Source organism: Lipotes vexillifer, unplaced genomic scaffold (genome assembly GCF_000442215.2).
Source record: "Lipotes vexillifer unplaced genomic scaffold, Lipotes_vexillifer_v1.1 scaffold258, whole genome shotgun sequence".
Taxonomy (NCBI): Eukaryota; Metazoa; Chordata; class Mammalia; order Artiodactyla; family Lipotidae; genus Lipotes; species Lipotes vexillifer.
This window is the reverse complement of record NW_006793735.1, coordinates 1,187,224-1,202,131: the sequence shown is the minus strand read 5'-3', so window position 1 is coordinate 1,202,131 and position 14,908 is coordinate 1,187,224. Positions and strand designations below refer to the sequence as shown.

Sequence of the window (14,908 nt, the reverse complement as noted above, 5' to 3'; positions counted from 1 at the left end):
CCCTATTTGTTTCCAAAACTAAAATAAAGGGATTGAAAGCATGGTCTTCAAAATCAGTTAGATCTCTGTTCAAATCCCAGCCCTGTCACTTATTAAGTATTCCCCTGACTTAAATTTATGCCTCAGTTTTCTCATCAGTAACAACGGGTAAAGAATAGCGATTTTGAGAGTGTTGTGGATTTTGCAAATCATAGGGTTAAATAAAATAATGTACACAGCATGGTACATAATTGGTGCTCAAATGATCATTATTATACTTTATTAAATAATCTATAAGGATTTAAACAGTTTAAAGTCTAATTTGGAGTTGGCTTGCATTATATTGGCTTTCACTGTGGCTAAATAAATTAATGAGATTTATATTCCTATTTTGGTGTTAAGATACAACTATAGCTTTAGAAGGTAAATTCATTTCAACGAAACGTGACACGTTTACATATAGTCACATATTTATAGATTTATACAAGTTTTAGTACTTAATACAGTATGTTCAAAAGAATATTGTACTTGAGTTAATTCTGTATAGCTTTCTAGTTGACTAAGATCTGGTACTATTATATTCTTTTTTTTTTTAACTAATTTTATTTATTTATTTATTTATTTGTGCTGCGTTTGGTCTTTGTTGTTGCACACAGGCTTTTTCTAGTTGCAGTGAGTGGGGGCTACTCTTCGTTGCGGTGTGCGGGCTTCTCACTGCAGTGGCTTCTCTTGTTGCGGAGCGTGGGCTCTAGGCACACAGGCTTCAGTAGTTGTGGCACACAGGCTCAGTAGTTATGGCTCGAGGGCTCTAAGCGCAGGCTCAGTAGTCATGGCACATGGGCTTAGTCGCTCCACAGCATGTGGTATCTTCCCAGAATAGGACTCGAACCCATGTCCCCTGCATTGGCAGGCAGATTCTTAACCACTGCGCCACCAGGGAAGCCCACCATTGTATTCTTGTGTCTCAGAAATGAACTGCATTTTTGCTCATATGACTTTTGTCATGTTTTTTTCTACAGGCATTTTTTTTACCATCTGTGAAAACTTCCTGTAATTCATTTTTCTTCACTCCAGTATTAAGAATTGTACCAAGTAAGTGGGATGTAGTAAAACTAATTAGTCAATTCTACAAGTCTGTCGGAATTTAATCATTCAGTGGCTGCCATACTCTTTTGTTCTCGACAGAATGTTGAATGTGACCTTGTAAGTCAGAAAAGGATTTTCTTCTTGAAAGTTATATTCTGAGCTTCTATACAATGAGTTTTGTTTTTTTTGGTTTTTTGTTTTTCCTGAAGCCAGGGCATCAATACAGGTTTGTGACAGTATTTTTTTGAGGGAATCTATCTACCTGTGGATTCAAAACTGTGTCAAAATATTCCCAACTCTAAGAAATGTACCTGTAAAACCCTTAATTTGGTGCCATATGCACAATTTGTCTTCTATAAAAAATAATTTAAGCATAAGGCTTATGTTATTATCCAGTTTTCACAATTACATCCACATTTGAAAAGGAGTTCTCAACCTCAGTAAGAAAGAGAACAGAACTTGGTGTCCTGCCTTTAAACTTGATCAGAAAAATAAATCCAAAATGTAAGCAGAAGGATTGTTTAACATTTCTCTTATGAAGTGGATTTTCATGTGGCACACATACTTCCTATTGCCAATAAATTATTTGGTTAGAAGAAAATTTTATAACAATATTAACAGTTGTGATATATTTGTTAAATTTTTCCATTTTTAGATTAAAAAGATATGAATGAATATCCTAAAAAAAGAAAAAGGAAGACTTTACACCCTTCTCGTTATTCAGGTCAGTGTATGATTAAATTATTTAAAAGTTAGGCCATGTATTCCCATGCAGTTGTTTCCATCATCTTCTCATAAATGATCTGATAAGAATTAAATATCCGGGTCAACTTTTAGGTAAGAGTAAACTTTAAATAAATTCTCTGAATATATATTTCTCAATGTCTGCCATGTGCTAAGCACACATCAGAACTTTACAGACATTGTTTATTCCTCACAACTTCGTGGTTTATAGATATTTAAAATTAGATGTCCAAGGTTACATACTTGTACAGCATAATTGATATTTGCCTGTGTGATTCCCAAACTTGTGCTTAAGGCACGGCAATAACCTTGGTGGAAGATATTTTGCATCATTGGGAAAATACTTTATCTTGTACATTATTTTCAGAAATATGAATTTCTTTTTGATTGTGTAATTTTAGATCCTTTCTTTGAGGTTGGCTCTGCTGTCTTGGCAAATAATATGTCTTTGGCCATCTGTAACAAATGCAACTCACATGCATATACTTGGGACAGTCTCAGGTATACCTGTTAACCAACCCAACCCACACATTTTTCGTATCTGAGGGAATTAAGCCTGGTTTACTGCTTACTGGCACTTCCCAGGCAAGAGTTGAAATGACTGTATTCAGAGCCCTAACTGGTCCTCAGACTTTCCCCTATGTGTTATGCTTTTCCTACAGTACATGGCAGATCTTCTTGGTAGTTAATTCAATGTTTTTTTTGGTTTGTTATTTTTGTTTTTGTTTTTTGCAATTAACATATATATTGCATATTTATATTTTGTGGGATTCTGACCAAGGCAAATGTATCTTTGTGTGCTTCAAAGTATTATATTTTAAATTGTATAATTTATGGTTCTTTCAAAGCTCAAAGTCAGTGTCAGATCTGAATTATAAAAGCCTTGAGAATTGAGGGAAATATTAATACTTTATTACAAATACTATGAAATTTTATATAGTTGGATAAAGAGATTGCTGTCATTAAATGTATATATGTTCAGTGTGCTTGAAATTTTTAAAATTTTGTTTTCAGATTCCTCTGGAATAAGCAGAATTGCAGATGGATTCAATGGCATTTTTTCTGATCATTGTTATAGTGTTTGTTCTATGAGACAACCAGACTTAAAATATTTTGACAACAAAGGTATATCTAACTTTTCCAAAATATTTTTCTTTAAGTTGCTTTTATAATTTTTCATTTCTTTTTTGAAAATGTGGGTGAAAGTGATGATTTCAAATTGGGCAAGTGTTTAAACTTAAGAAAACAAAAGAGTTTTGTGTAAGAAAGTGAATTTTAACTTTTAACATTATTTCAGAGATATAAATCAAAAACAGATCCTCCTAAATCAATTTTAATCAGCTAGGAATCAGTGGCAATGCAGGAATGACCCAGAGTTTGGACCATTTATGATGAAAGGTGAAGAATACTGTTACGCACAGTTCGACTCAGCTATACCTTTCAGTCTGGAGGGCTAATGGAAGGAAAGAACAGAGGGTGAAGGATTTGGTCATTTTCAATCTTGTATCTTCTATTGACTCCTCTTTTCTAGAGCATAAGATGAATAGTAACTTGCATTTGTTCTCTTCTTCCTCTGCAATAATCAAAACTCCCAGTTCCCGTGAGCTCCTATTATAGGCACAGATACATAAATTATTTAAAGAACATGCAGGGCTTTCCCTGGTGCTCTAGTGATTAAGACTCCGTGCTCCCAGAGCAGGGGGCCCGGGTTCAATCCCTGGTCAGGAAACTAGATCCCATACACTGCAACTAAGAGACTGCATGCCGCAACTGAAAGATCCCATGTACTGCAACTAAGACCCAGTGCATCCAAATAAATAAATATTTTTTAAAAATAATAAAAAAACAAAAATAAATTTTAAGAAAAGAACATGCAGAGGCAGAGACATCAGTATGAACTCATGTTTGGCTTAATGTAGACACAAATGGTTACATACAGAAACATTTATGGGTATATCTATATATACATGGTAGTGTACATGCACGTATTATTTGCCATGTTAGCTGAGGGGGCCTAGCAGAAATGACAGCCCAGTAGCAATGAGCACATCTACTATCCAGGTCTTGGTTTCTAATACCATTTTCCAATAAAAGGAACAAGGGCTTCTTGCAGAAATGGCTGATTTAAGGGAGAGGAAACAAATTTGTACAGAAGAATTCCAAATTATTTATGTAGATACTCCTCATTCAAGGAAGTAGAGCATAACTTTCCACTCCTAAAGTACAGACTGCACTTAGCGACTTAATTCCAAGCATAGAGTATGGAAAGTAAAAGAGTGACTTTACGTTGAAGAAACCTGATAAATACCCCGGTTATCAAGTTCAACATCAACAGTGATAAACCAAGTTAATAGTATGTACTTTTGATATGATACGATAAAAATTGACAGTTTGCCTCTGTGTTTCCCTCCCAATAATCCATAACCCCAGTCTAATCATGAAAAAAACCAAAGTTCATTAGTGGGACATCCTGCAAAATACCTTACCAGTCTCCTCAAATTGTCATGGTCTTCGAAAACAAGGGAAGGCTGAGAAACTACCACAGTTACCAGTAGCCTAGAGACATGACAACTAAATGGTATGTATCCTGGTTGGGATCCTGGAACAGAAAAAGGACATTACGTAAAATCCAAGGATATCTGGATGAAGTATGGGCTTTAGTTAATAACTTACCAGTATTGGTCATTAATTGTAACAAATATTAATGTAAGATGTTAAGAGTGGAGGAAGTGAATGGAGGATATATGGGAATTCTCTGTACTGTTTTTTTTTTTTCTGTAAATCTGAAACTTCTAAAACATAAAGTCTGTTTAAAAAAGACCTGATGTTGAAGTGCAGTTTTCTTTACTGACTGGCATTTCACCTTGTCTGTGTTACCTTTAAAACACTGGGGCTTTAACAAATTGAAAGAGAAAAATCATATGATCATCTCAATAGTTGCAGAGAAAGCTTTTGACAAAATTCAACACCAATTTATGATAAAAACCCTCCAGAAAGTAGGCATAGAGGGAACTTACCTCAACATAATGAAGGCCATATATGACAAACCCACAGCCAGCAGCATCCTCAGTGGTGAAAAACTGAAAGCATTTCCACTAAGATCAGGAACAAGACAAGGTTGCCCACTCTCACCACTCTTATTCAACATAGTTTTGGAAGTTTTAGCCACAGCAATCAGAGAAGAAAAGGAAATAAAAGGAATAAACCTAGGAATAAACCAAAGGAGACAAAAGGCCTGTATGCAGAAAATTATAAGACACTGCTGAAAGAAATTAAAGATGATACAGATAGATGGAGAGATATACCATGTTCTTGGATTGGAAGAATCAACATTGTGAAAATGACTCTACTACCCAAAGCAATCTACAGATTCAATGCAATCCCTATCAAACTACCACTGGCATTTTTCACAGAACTAGAACAAAAAATTTCACAATTTGTATGGAAACACAAAAGACCCCGAATAGCCAAAGCAATCTTGAGAACAAAAAACGGAGCTGGAGGAATCAGGCTCCCGGACTTCAGACTATACTACAGAGCTACAGTAATCAAGACAGTATGGTACTGACACAAAAACAGAAATATAGATCAATGGAACAGGATAGAAAGCCCAGAGATAAACCCATGCACATATGGTCAACTTATCTTTGATAAAGGAGGCAAGAATATACAATGGATAAAAGACAACCTCTTCAATAAGTGGTGCTGGGAAAACTGGACAGCTACATTAAAAGAATGAAATTAGAACACTCCCTAACACCATACACAAAAATAAACTGAAAATGGATTAAAAACCTAAATGTAAGGCCAGACATAATCAAACTCTTTGAGGAAAACATAGGTAGAACACTATGACATAAATCTCATCAAGATCCTTTTTGACCCACCTCCTGGATAAAGGGAAATAAAAACAGAAACAGGACCTAGTGAAAATTAAAAGCTTTTGCACAGCAAAGGAAACCATAAACAAGACGAAAAGACAACCCTCAGAACGGGAGAAAATATTTGGAAATGAAGCAACTGACAAAGGATTAATCTCCAAAATTTAAAAGCAGCTCATGCAGCTCAATATCAAAAAAAAACAAACCAATCCAAAAATGGGGAGAAGACCTAAATAGACATTTCTCCAAAAAAGATATACAGATTGCCAACGAACACATGAAAGAAGGCTCAACATTATTAATCATTAGAGAAATGCAAATCAAAACTACAATGAGATATCATCTCACACAAGTCAGAACGCCCATCATCAAAAAATGTACAAACAATAAATGCTGGAGAGGGTGTGGAGAAAAGGGAACCCTCTTGCACTGTTGGTGGGAATGTAAATTGATACAGCCACTATGGAGCACAGTATGGAGGTTCCTTAAAAAACTACAAATAGAACTACCATATGACCCAGCAATCCCACTACTGGGCATATACCCTGAGAAAACCGTAATTCAAAAGGGCACATGGGCTTCCCTGGTGGCGCAGTGGTTACGAATCCGCCTGCCAATTCAGGAGACATGGGTTCGAGCCCTGGTCCAGGGAGATTCCACATGCCATGGAGCAACTAAGCCCGTGCGCCATGACTACTGAGCCTGTGCCCTAGAGCCTTCGAGCCACAGCTACTGTAGCCTGCACACCTAGAGCCCGTGCTCCACAACAGAAGCCACCGCAGTGAGAACCCATGCACAGCAACTAAGACCCAACGCAGCCATAAATAAATAAATAGGTAAATAAGGCATGTGTACCCCAATGTTCATTGCAGCGCCATTGCAGCTCTATTTACAGTAGCCAGGGCATGGAAGCAACCTAAGTGTCCATCGACAGATGAATGGATAAAGAAGATGTGGCACATATATACAATGGAATATTACTCAGCCATAAAAAGAAACGAAATTGAGTTATTTTTAGTGAGGTGGATGGACCTAGAGTCTGTCCTTAGCGTCTCATGCCCGTATGCTACCACATATATATGAACTCTAAAAAGAAAAAAAAAATGGTATGAAGAACCTAGGGGAAGATGGGAATAAAGACACAGACCTACTAGAGAATGGACTTGAGGATATGGGGAGGGGAAAGGATAAGCTGTGACAAAGTGAGAGGGTGGCATGGATATATATACACTACCAAACGTAAAATAGATAGCTAATGGGAAGCAGCCGCATAGCACAGGGAGATCAGCACCGAGATCAGCTTGGTGCTTTGTGACTACTTAGAGGGTTGGGATAGGGAGGGTGGGAGGGAGGGTGACGCAAGAGGGAAGAGATATGGGAACATATGTATATATATAGCTGATTCACTGTTATACAGCAGAAACTAGCACACCATTGTAAAGCAGTTATACTCCAATTAAAGTGTTAAAAAATAAACACACATTAGGGCTGAGCTGAGGGAATAAAGACTTACTCAGACCCAGTAATTTCAAGTTACAATTCCCAAGTAACTTTAAAAAGTGTATTCTAGTCCAAATAGGGCATGGAAGCAAAAGTAGTTGCTTGTTTGGACAGATTTTTGTGTATCTGTGGTATGCAGATAACAAAGCTTTTCATAGCTAAATTTAAGTCCTTAGTTCTGTTGGAATTCTAAATTATATTTAAAAACATTTGTGCTTTGTTTTATAATAATGTTTAATGTTCTGATATAAATTAAATATTTTTCCAAATCCCTTTTCACAGATGATGATTCTGATACAGAGACATCAAATGACCTGCCAAAATTTACAGATGGAATCAAGGCCAGAAACAGAAATCAAAACTACCTGGTTCCCAGTCCTGTACTTAGAATTCTAGATCACACTGCCTTTTCTACAGGTAAGGGAAAGTAATTAATAGAATTTGCACATTTTGTATAGATCAGTGAAAAAATAATAAGTAAAATAAATTTCTTTTTGCCAGTGACTTATTTTGTAGGTCTTATTTAGTAATAATAATAATAGCCTTGTCTTATTTAGAAAAATCTGCTGATATTGAAATTTGTGATGAAGAGTGCGACTCCCCTGAATCAGTCAACCAGCAAACTCAAGAGGAGAGCCCTATAGAAGTTCACACTGCTGAAGATGTTCCAATTGCTGCGGAAGTGCATGCAATTTCTGAAGATTATGATATAGAGACAGAAAACAATTCCTCTGAGAGTCTCCAAGACCAAACTGATGAAGAGCCACCAGCTAAACTTTGCAAAATTCTTGACAAGAGCCAAGCTTTTAATGTGACTGCCCAGCAGAAATGGCCTTTACTGAGAGCTAATAGCAGTGGCCTCTATAAATGTGAACTTTGTGAGTTCAACAGCAAATATTTTTCTGATTTAAAGCAGCATATGATCTTGAAGCATAAGCGTACTGATTCAAATGTCTGTCGAGTATGCAAAGAAAGTTTCTCTACCAACATGCTCCTGATCGAACATGCCAAACTGCATGAAGAGGATCCCTACATTTGTAAATACTGTGATTATAAGACAGTAATTTTTGAGAACCTCAGCCAGCACATTGCAGACACCCATTTTAGTGATCACCTTTATTGGTGTGAGCAGTGTGATGTACAGTTCTCCTCAAGCAGTGAACTCTACCTACATTTCCAGGAGCACAGCTGTGATGAACAGTACTTGTGTCAGTTCTGTGAACATGAAACGAATGATCCAGAAGACTTGCATAGCCATGTGGTAAATGAGCATGCATGTAAATTAATAGAGTTAAGTGATAAGTATAACAATGGAGAACATGGACAGTATAGCCTCTTAAGCAAAATTACATTTGACAAATGTAAAAACTTCTTTGTATGTCAAGTATGTGGGTTTCGGAGTAGACTTCATACAAATGTTAACAGGCATGTTGCTATTGAACATACTAAAATTTTTCCTCATGTTTGTGATGACTGTGGGAAAGGCTTTTCAAGTATGCTAGAATATTGCAAACATTTAAATTCACATTTATCTGAAGGGATTTATTTATGTCAATATTGTGAATATTCAACAGGACAGATTGAAGATCTTAAAATTCATCTAGATTTCAAGCATTCGGCTGATTTACCTCATAAATGTAGTGACTGCTTAATGAGGTTTGGAAATGAAAGGGAATTAATAAGTCACCTTCCAGTCCATGAGACAACTTGATTGTTCTCTTTAACTTCCATAATGTTGATGTAAAATAATAAATTCGACTTTTTTGCAGATGTTAAAATGGATGATTTTAAACACAACTTATGATAACTGTCTTTAACAAGATCTTTTTAAATTTTTTTTCTTGGCATTGCTACCTTTTTCAGTATATAATTGTATCCTAAATGTGATATTTTCAATGTATTGTAGTTGGTAGTTTTAACCGCTTTTGGTGACTATCGTCGTCTGTCTTGCATGTTCTCTGATTTCATAAATCGATAAGAAACAGATGTACTGAAGAAATTAGACTGTAGTTTTCCTTCCGTAAACATAGGTGCTGTAAACTTTTTCTTCTTTAAACTCAAAACAAGATCAATTTTTCATGTATGAAGTCGTTAAAGTACTGTACTACCAGAACTAAAGTGCAACATAATACACACTTAAGTCCACTGATACTCCCATTAATAAGATCCAGACCCTCCTTTTGCATTCCCCAACAATTACCATCCCCAAGGCAATCAGTGAACTCCCCATCTGTGTGATTCTTTCAGTGACACTAGGAGGCCAGCGTTATGGTAAGAAAGAGAGATCTGGTTTTCTTGGCAGTCTTTTTTTAATTCTCACTCTATTTTAACCCCATCTATGTGCTAAATAATTTTAAATGGGGAGAAACTGGTAAGGGGTTCAACAATAAAGTAATATTTCATAACTCATTTATAAATGAATAAGCAGGTTATTTATAATCTTTTCACATTTCATTTTCAGTTATGCAGCTGCAAAGTCGTACCCGAACTTCTGATATCAAATCATTTTCTGAGAAAACCCACTGAAGTATTAAAATAGAGATAGGAAGATGTGGGAGATAGGGGTTGCTGTATGAAAATGTATAGATTACTTTTCATAGTGGTAAATCAATCTTCTGTATTAGTTTCCTGTGGCTACCATAACAAATTATCACAAACTGAGTGGCTTAAACAATAGAAATTTATTGCCTCACAGTTCTAGAGGTTAGAAATTCAAAATTGAAATATTAGCATAGTTGATTCCTTCTGAGAGCTGAGAGAAGGATCTGTTCCCCACTGCTCTCCTTGGCTTGTACGTGGCTATCTTCATGTTCACGTCATCTTCTCCCTGAGTGCAAGTCTGTTTCCAACTTTGCCCCTTTTACAAGGAACCAGCCAGTCATTGGATTAGGGCCCACCCTGATAACCTCATTTTAACTTGATAAAGACACAAATAAGTTCATATTTTGATGTACTGGGGCCCAGGACTTCAACATATGAACTGAGGGGAGTGAGGGAGAGGCACAACTACAATTCAGTAACAGCTTTTTGTAGTATCAAGGAGATAGCATTTTGTGCATCATTGACCTCAAATATAATAAACACTGTTGCTAACTATATTGTCATTCAGAAATATTGATGTAGTTGAAAAGACTGATTTATGACCCACAGTGTTTTTTTACTTCACGACCCATGGGAATTGAGTCTGTTTTGAGAATGGTGGCAGCAACAAGTTTTTCAAAACCAATCATTTTTATTTCCACCATCTTGTTATATATGCATACCTGTATTCCTAAAAACTACCATTCTATCTGATTATCACATTCCAGGTAGAGCTGTCTGATGTAAATGTTTCTTAGAAGATTTAAAATTATAATGAAATTGGAAGGAAACATTAGAAACCATCTGGTCTACACCCTCTAGTTTTCTAAGTTTCTTATAGAAACAGAAACTTAGGGTTATTATTAGGCCAGGGTCCCAAAACCAGTTATAGCAGGCAGGAGTGGAATCCAAGTTATTTGGCTTCCCAGTGTAGTTATGTTTCCATTACACCATGTTACATAAAAATCTAAGGTTTGTCCTTGGGATGTTTTTCATAACTACGTAACCTAGCCATTCAACTAATATAATATATATCCAACTTCAGGAATTTTTTTTTTTTTTTTTTTTTTTTTTTTTTTTGTGTTGTAAAATGTCAGATCTCCAAATTGATTTATAGAATCAATGTAATCCCTACAAAACACTAAAAGTTTTTATTTATTTATTTATTTTTTGCTATACGTGGGCCTCTCACTGTTGTGGCCTCTCCCGTTGTGGAGCACAGGCTCCGGACGCGCAGGCTCAGCAGCCATGGCTCACAGGCCCAGCTGCTGCGCGGCATGTGGGATCTTCCCAGACCGGGGCACGAACCGGTGTCCCCTGAATCGGCAAGCGGATTCTCAACCACTGCGCCACCAGGGAAGCCCCAACTTCAGGAATTTGATTTTCAGGAAACAAACCTTAAATAAATAATGCCTGGTTTTTCTTAATTGTGTATTTTACAACTTTACTTTTGATCAGGTGTTAGTAATCAAATTCGAGATTGTAATTCAACTACTCCAGAGGTATTAAATCCAAGTTTTAGAACCATATAATTTAGTGCTTTTTTGCTGAATCTGCAGCTTGAGGCCACATCTCACTGACAGTTTGTCCAATAAAACCTTTTTGCTTTGACTCAGCTTTCAAATAAGCCTATGATTGACCATAAATTGCTGAGGTAGCAAGTCTGTATTTTTAGCTAAATTAACTTCTTTGGAAAAACAAACCTACTTAAAAAGAAAATTTTCTAATTGCTTCTAGATTTTTTCTGCGCAAAGACAGACATTTCCACTGTACTCTTGTGACTCGAGAATACGTAACAGATGGTGATGTTTATTAGCACTACAATAGAATTCTTGGCAGTAGTGAACAGTAGTGATGGATCTTTTTTTTTCATCTTCACTTTGCAGTTCATGTTATTTGAAAATGATTGTGTGGTACTCAAAAGCTTGTAAATTTGTAAATTTCCTGCTTATGAATTTGCCAGTTTTACCATTTTAAATCACCTTTCTTATTCCTCTGAGTGTGTATCATATATTAACCAGTTTCTCTGTTTCACAGGGTCTGTAGCCTGTTAGATGATTGCTGAATTATTGGCAGGTGTAGCCAGTAATGTTTTGTTTTCCCCCCAAAATTAACAGTATTCCTAGTTTTTAAATCTGATTTTCAAAGCATTGAATTACTTAATTCCTGGCAATTTACAGTTAATCTTAACTCAGCTTGTTCTCCCAGTCTTACCTTTTACAAGCAGGTTAATATACTCCCCAGGTTAATACTACTGTGATTAATTTTTGATGGAATTTTCATGACTTAAAAGCACTATAAGTGACATAAATTTGAAAAAGCTAATAAAAATCAAATAGCCATGGGAATTCCCTGCCAGTCCAATGGTTAGGACTCCATGCGTCCACGGCAGGGGGCACGAGTGAGATCCCTGGTGGGGAACAAAGATGCCCCAAGACGTGCGGCACAGCCAAAAGAAAAAGATACATATCAAATAGCCACAATCCTCTTGAGAAGCAGATTGACTTAAAAGAATCAGTACTTTTTATTTAATTGAAAATAAATAGTTTAACTAACTGTAAATCCCAACAGAGAAGCAAATCTGGCTAGTCAGTTTTACCCTACGATTAACAGTCTCATCCCTATAAATTAAAAATGAACTTTTGAATATATATTCCTTTGTAACTCAAGTTCTGATGACTGAAGATAGAGTATCTACAAGAATTATTCATGGCATTGAGTTTATGGATTTACAAATATACCTTATATTGGTTTAGCTTTCCATAAATTAATCTCTTAAGACAACAGTCAAATCTAAGAGAAAGAAATGTGTATGTACATTTATGGTGTAAAATATAAATTCACAAAGCTAAAAGTTGTCACATGTAATTTACATGTTTATTACATGAAGTTATATGCTCAATTTGTAAGTTTAAAAAACAAAATATTAATAGTCTATTAGTTGCTTGGAGTCTACTTCATACTAGTGATTTGAAAAATAATATTCTATATAAAGATTTTTCCATATTAAAGCATCACCACAACTTCCTTGTTAAGTTCATTCTCCTTAGTAACCTTGGTATTAAACTGGTAACTACCTGAACCCAAAATAAATCACATTTATGAAAAGTAATTTCTTCACTGTAAAAAGAAACAATTTTCTCACATTGCTAAATAGGAATATTGTGTCATCTACTAGTCTTAATCCCATACTTTAAAAGGTATGACCATTTAGATACTTTTTTAGGGGGATTTTTGTTGTCACAACCTTTAAGTTTTTTGTTTATTTTGAGTTTTAAATAGGCAAACAAATATGACCTGGATAATTTTTTTCTTGCTAAAAATATTGAGCTGAATGAATTACACATTGAAAAATTTAATGAAAAGTATGTTTTGAATAAAAAATGTTTTCTAGTTTTTAAATATCCAGATACTGTCCACTACTGAAAAACATTACAGTTGAAATCATTGATACTTTTGCCCTTATTCTTCAGAATAAGCTGAGATTATGGATTGGAATCATACCAAAATAACACAGAAATGTAATTTCTGGTGGGTAGTGTTTTTTTGTTTTTGTTTTTTGTTTTTTGATCCTCTGCCTAAAGACCATTTACCATGATGTTTTGGATTTTAGTTGGCTGAAATCTGAGACTATTGAATTCTCTTTTCTTGCCTACCCTGCACGTTTTATTTAGGGTTACCACTTCTCTGCTATAGCATTATTTTTTTTAAAAAAACATATTGCTCAAACTATATTCTATGACTGATTACCCTCCTCTGTGCAACTCTTCCACACCTCATTTGGATTTTCAGAAAGTCTCAAAAGATTAAAAATTTTCCAATTAGCAAGGTGAGAGTGGATTTGTTTTCTTTAATTCTTCCTTCTCTGTATTCTCCAAACTGTGTTTAAAATAACTTAATCCTTTCATACCATATACCCACCACATCACTCGCTTCTATACCCTGTAAATATTTTATAAATTTCTGTCTAGCAGCAGTGCTGAATTTAGAAATTTTAATGTGTCTATTTTGGATTTTTAAAAAGCATAATATCATGGCACTTTTTTTTTGCGGGGCAGGCGGGGCAGGGAGGAGGCTGCGCAGCTCTTGCGGAATCTTAGTTCCCCAACCGGGGATTGAGCACAGGCCACGGAGTAAAAGCACCAAGTCCTAACCACTGGACCGCCAGGAGATTCCCTCATGGCACTTCTTTCTTTATGGTTACAAGATTATGGTTAAGTGCCTTGTGGCACTGATCCAGTGTTGTTCAGTGAACAACTAAATTGCTGAAGTAGAGAAACTAACACAAAATGACAGAATGTTAGTTTAGGAGGAACCTCAGAAATCATCTAATCCAGACTCATAAAGCGCACAACATATAAAAATATATATAGTACATAGTTTTATTTTCATGGTTGTAAATTATATGTTGTAAAATGTAACATCAAATCTGATTCATGAATATTTTTAAAGCAAACAGTTAAGGAAAAAGCATGAAGTAAATAATGATACATGGACATGGAAAAAATTGAGCAGGTGAAACATGAATGACTGAAGTTTGAGAATACAAAATTCTGATGTAAATTTCTTGTTTATAGCTTAGAAAAATGGTTCTCTAACATCATTAGACAAATGCTTTTTTTTGCCAAATTGCCATCATATACCTTTTAAAAATTATCTTGATACCAAGTGCTTCCACTTGTTTTTTTTTATTTTTTTTTTTTCCTTGCATTATGCGGGCCTCTCACTGTTGTGGCCTCTCCCATTTGCGGAGCACAGGCTCCGGACGCGCAGGCTCAGTGGCCATGGCTCACGGGCCCAGCCGCTCCGCGGCATGTGGGATCTTCCCGAAACGGGGCACGAACCCGCGTCTCCTGCATCGGCAGGCGGACCCTCAAGCACTGCGCCACCAGGGAAGCCCTAGACAAATGCTTTTTAAGCTAGAATAAACAGGACTTTATAACTCTCTACCACTCTTCAAAGAATTTTCTATAGAAAAAGTGAAAATGTGCCCTATTTTTTCCATGGAATGTCATACCAGACAATTGAAGAGAGAAAATAATGTAATAGTACTGGACCATGGCATGTGACTTTGTCTTCTAGTCCCTGTTTGCTAACCATAAATTGTGTGACTAACCAAGGACAATGGATGTAATGTT

The 14,908-nt window shown here is 35.9% G+C and overlaps 1 protein-coding gene across 1 annotated transcript; it reads left to right on the top strand.

Moving 5' to 3' along the window:
- The first annotated feature begins 998 nt into the window (after positions 1-998).
- On the top strand, positions 999-9,086 carry ZNF639 (zinc finger protein 639). The gene is made up of 5 exons (XM_007466700.1): positions 999-1,071; positions 1,721-1,789; positions 2,824-2,934; positions 7,473-7,607; positions 7,748-9,086. Exons 2-5 carry the CDS (start codon positions 1,732-1,734, stop codon positions 8,899-8,901), a joined length of 1,458 nt encoding a protein of 485 aa, XP_007466762.1. The 5' UTR covers positions 999-1,071; positions 1,721-1,731; the 3' UTR covers positions 8,902-9,086.
- The last annotated feature ends 5,822 nt before the right edge of the window (positions 9,087-14,908 follow it).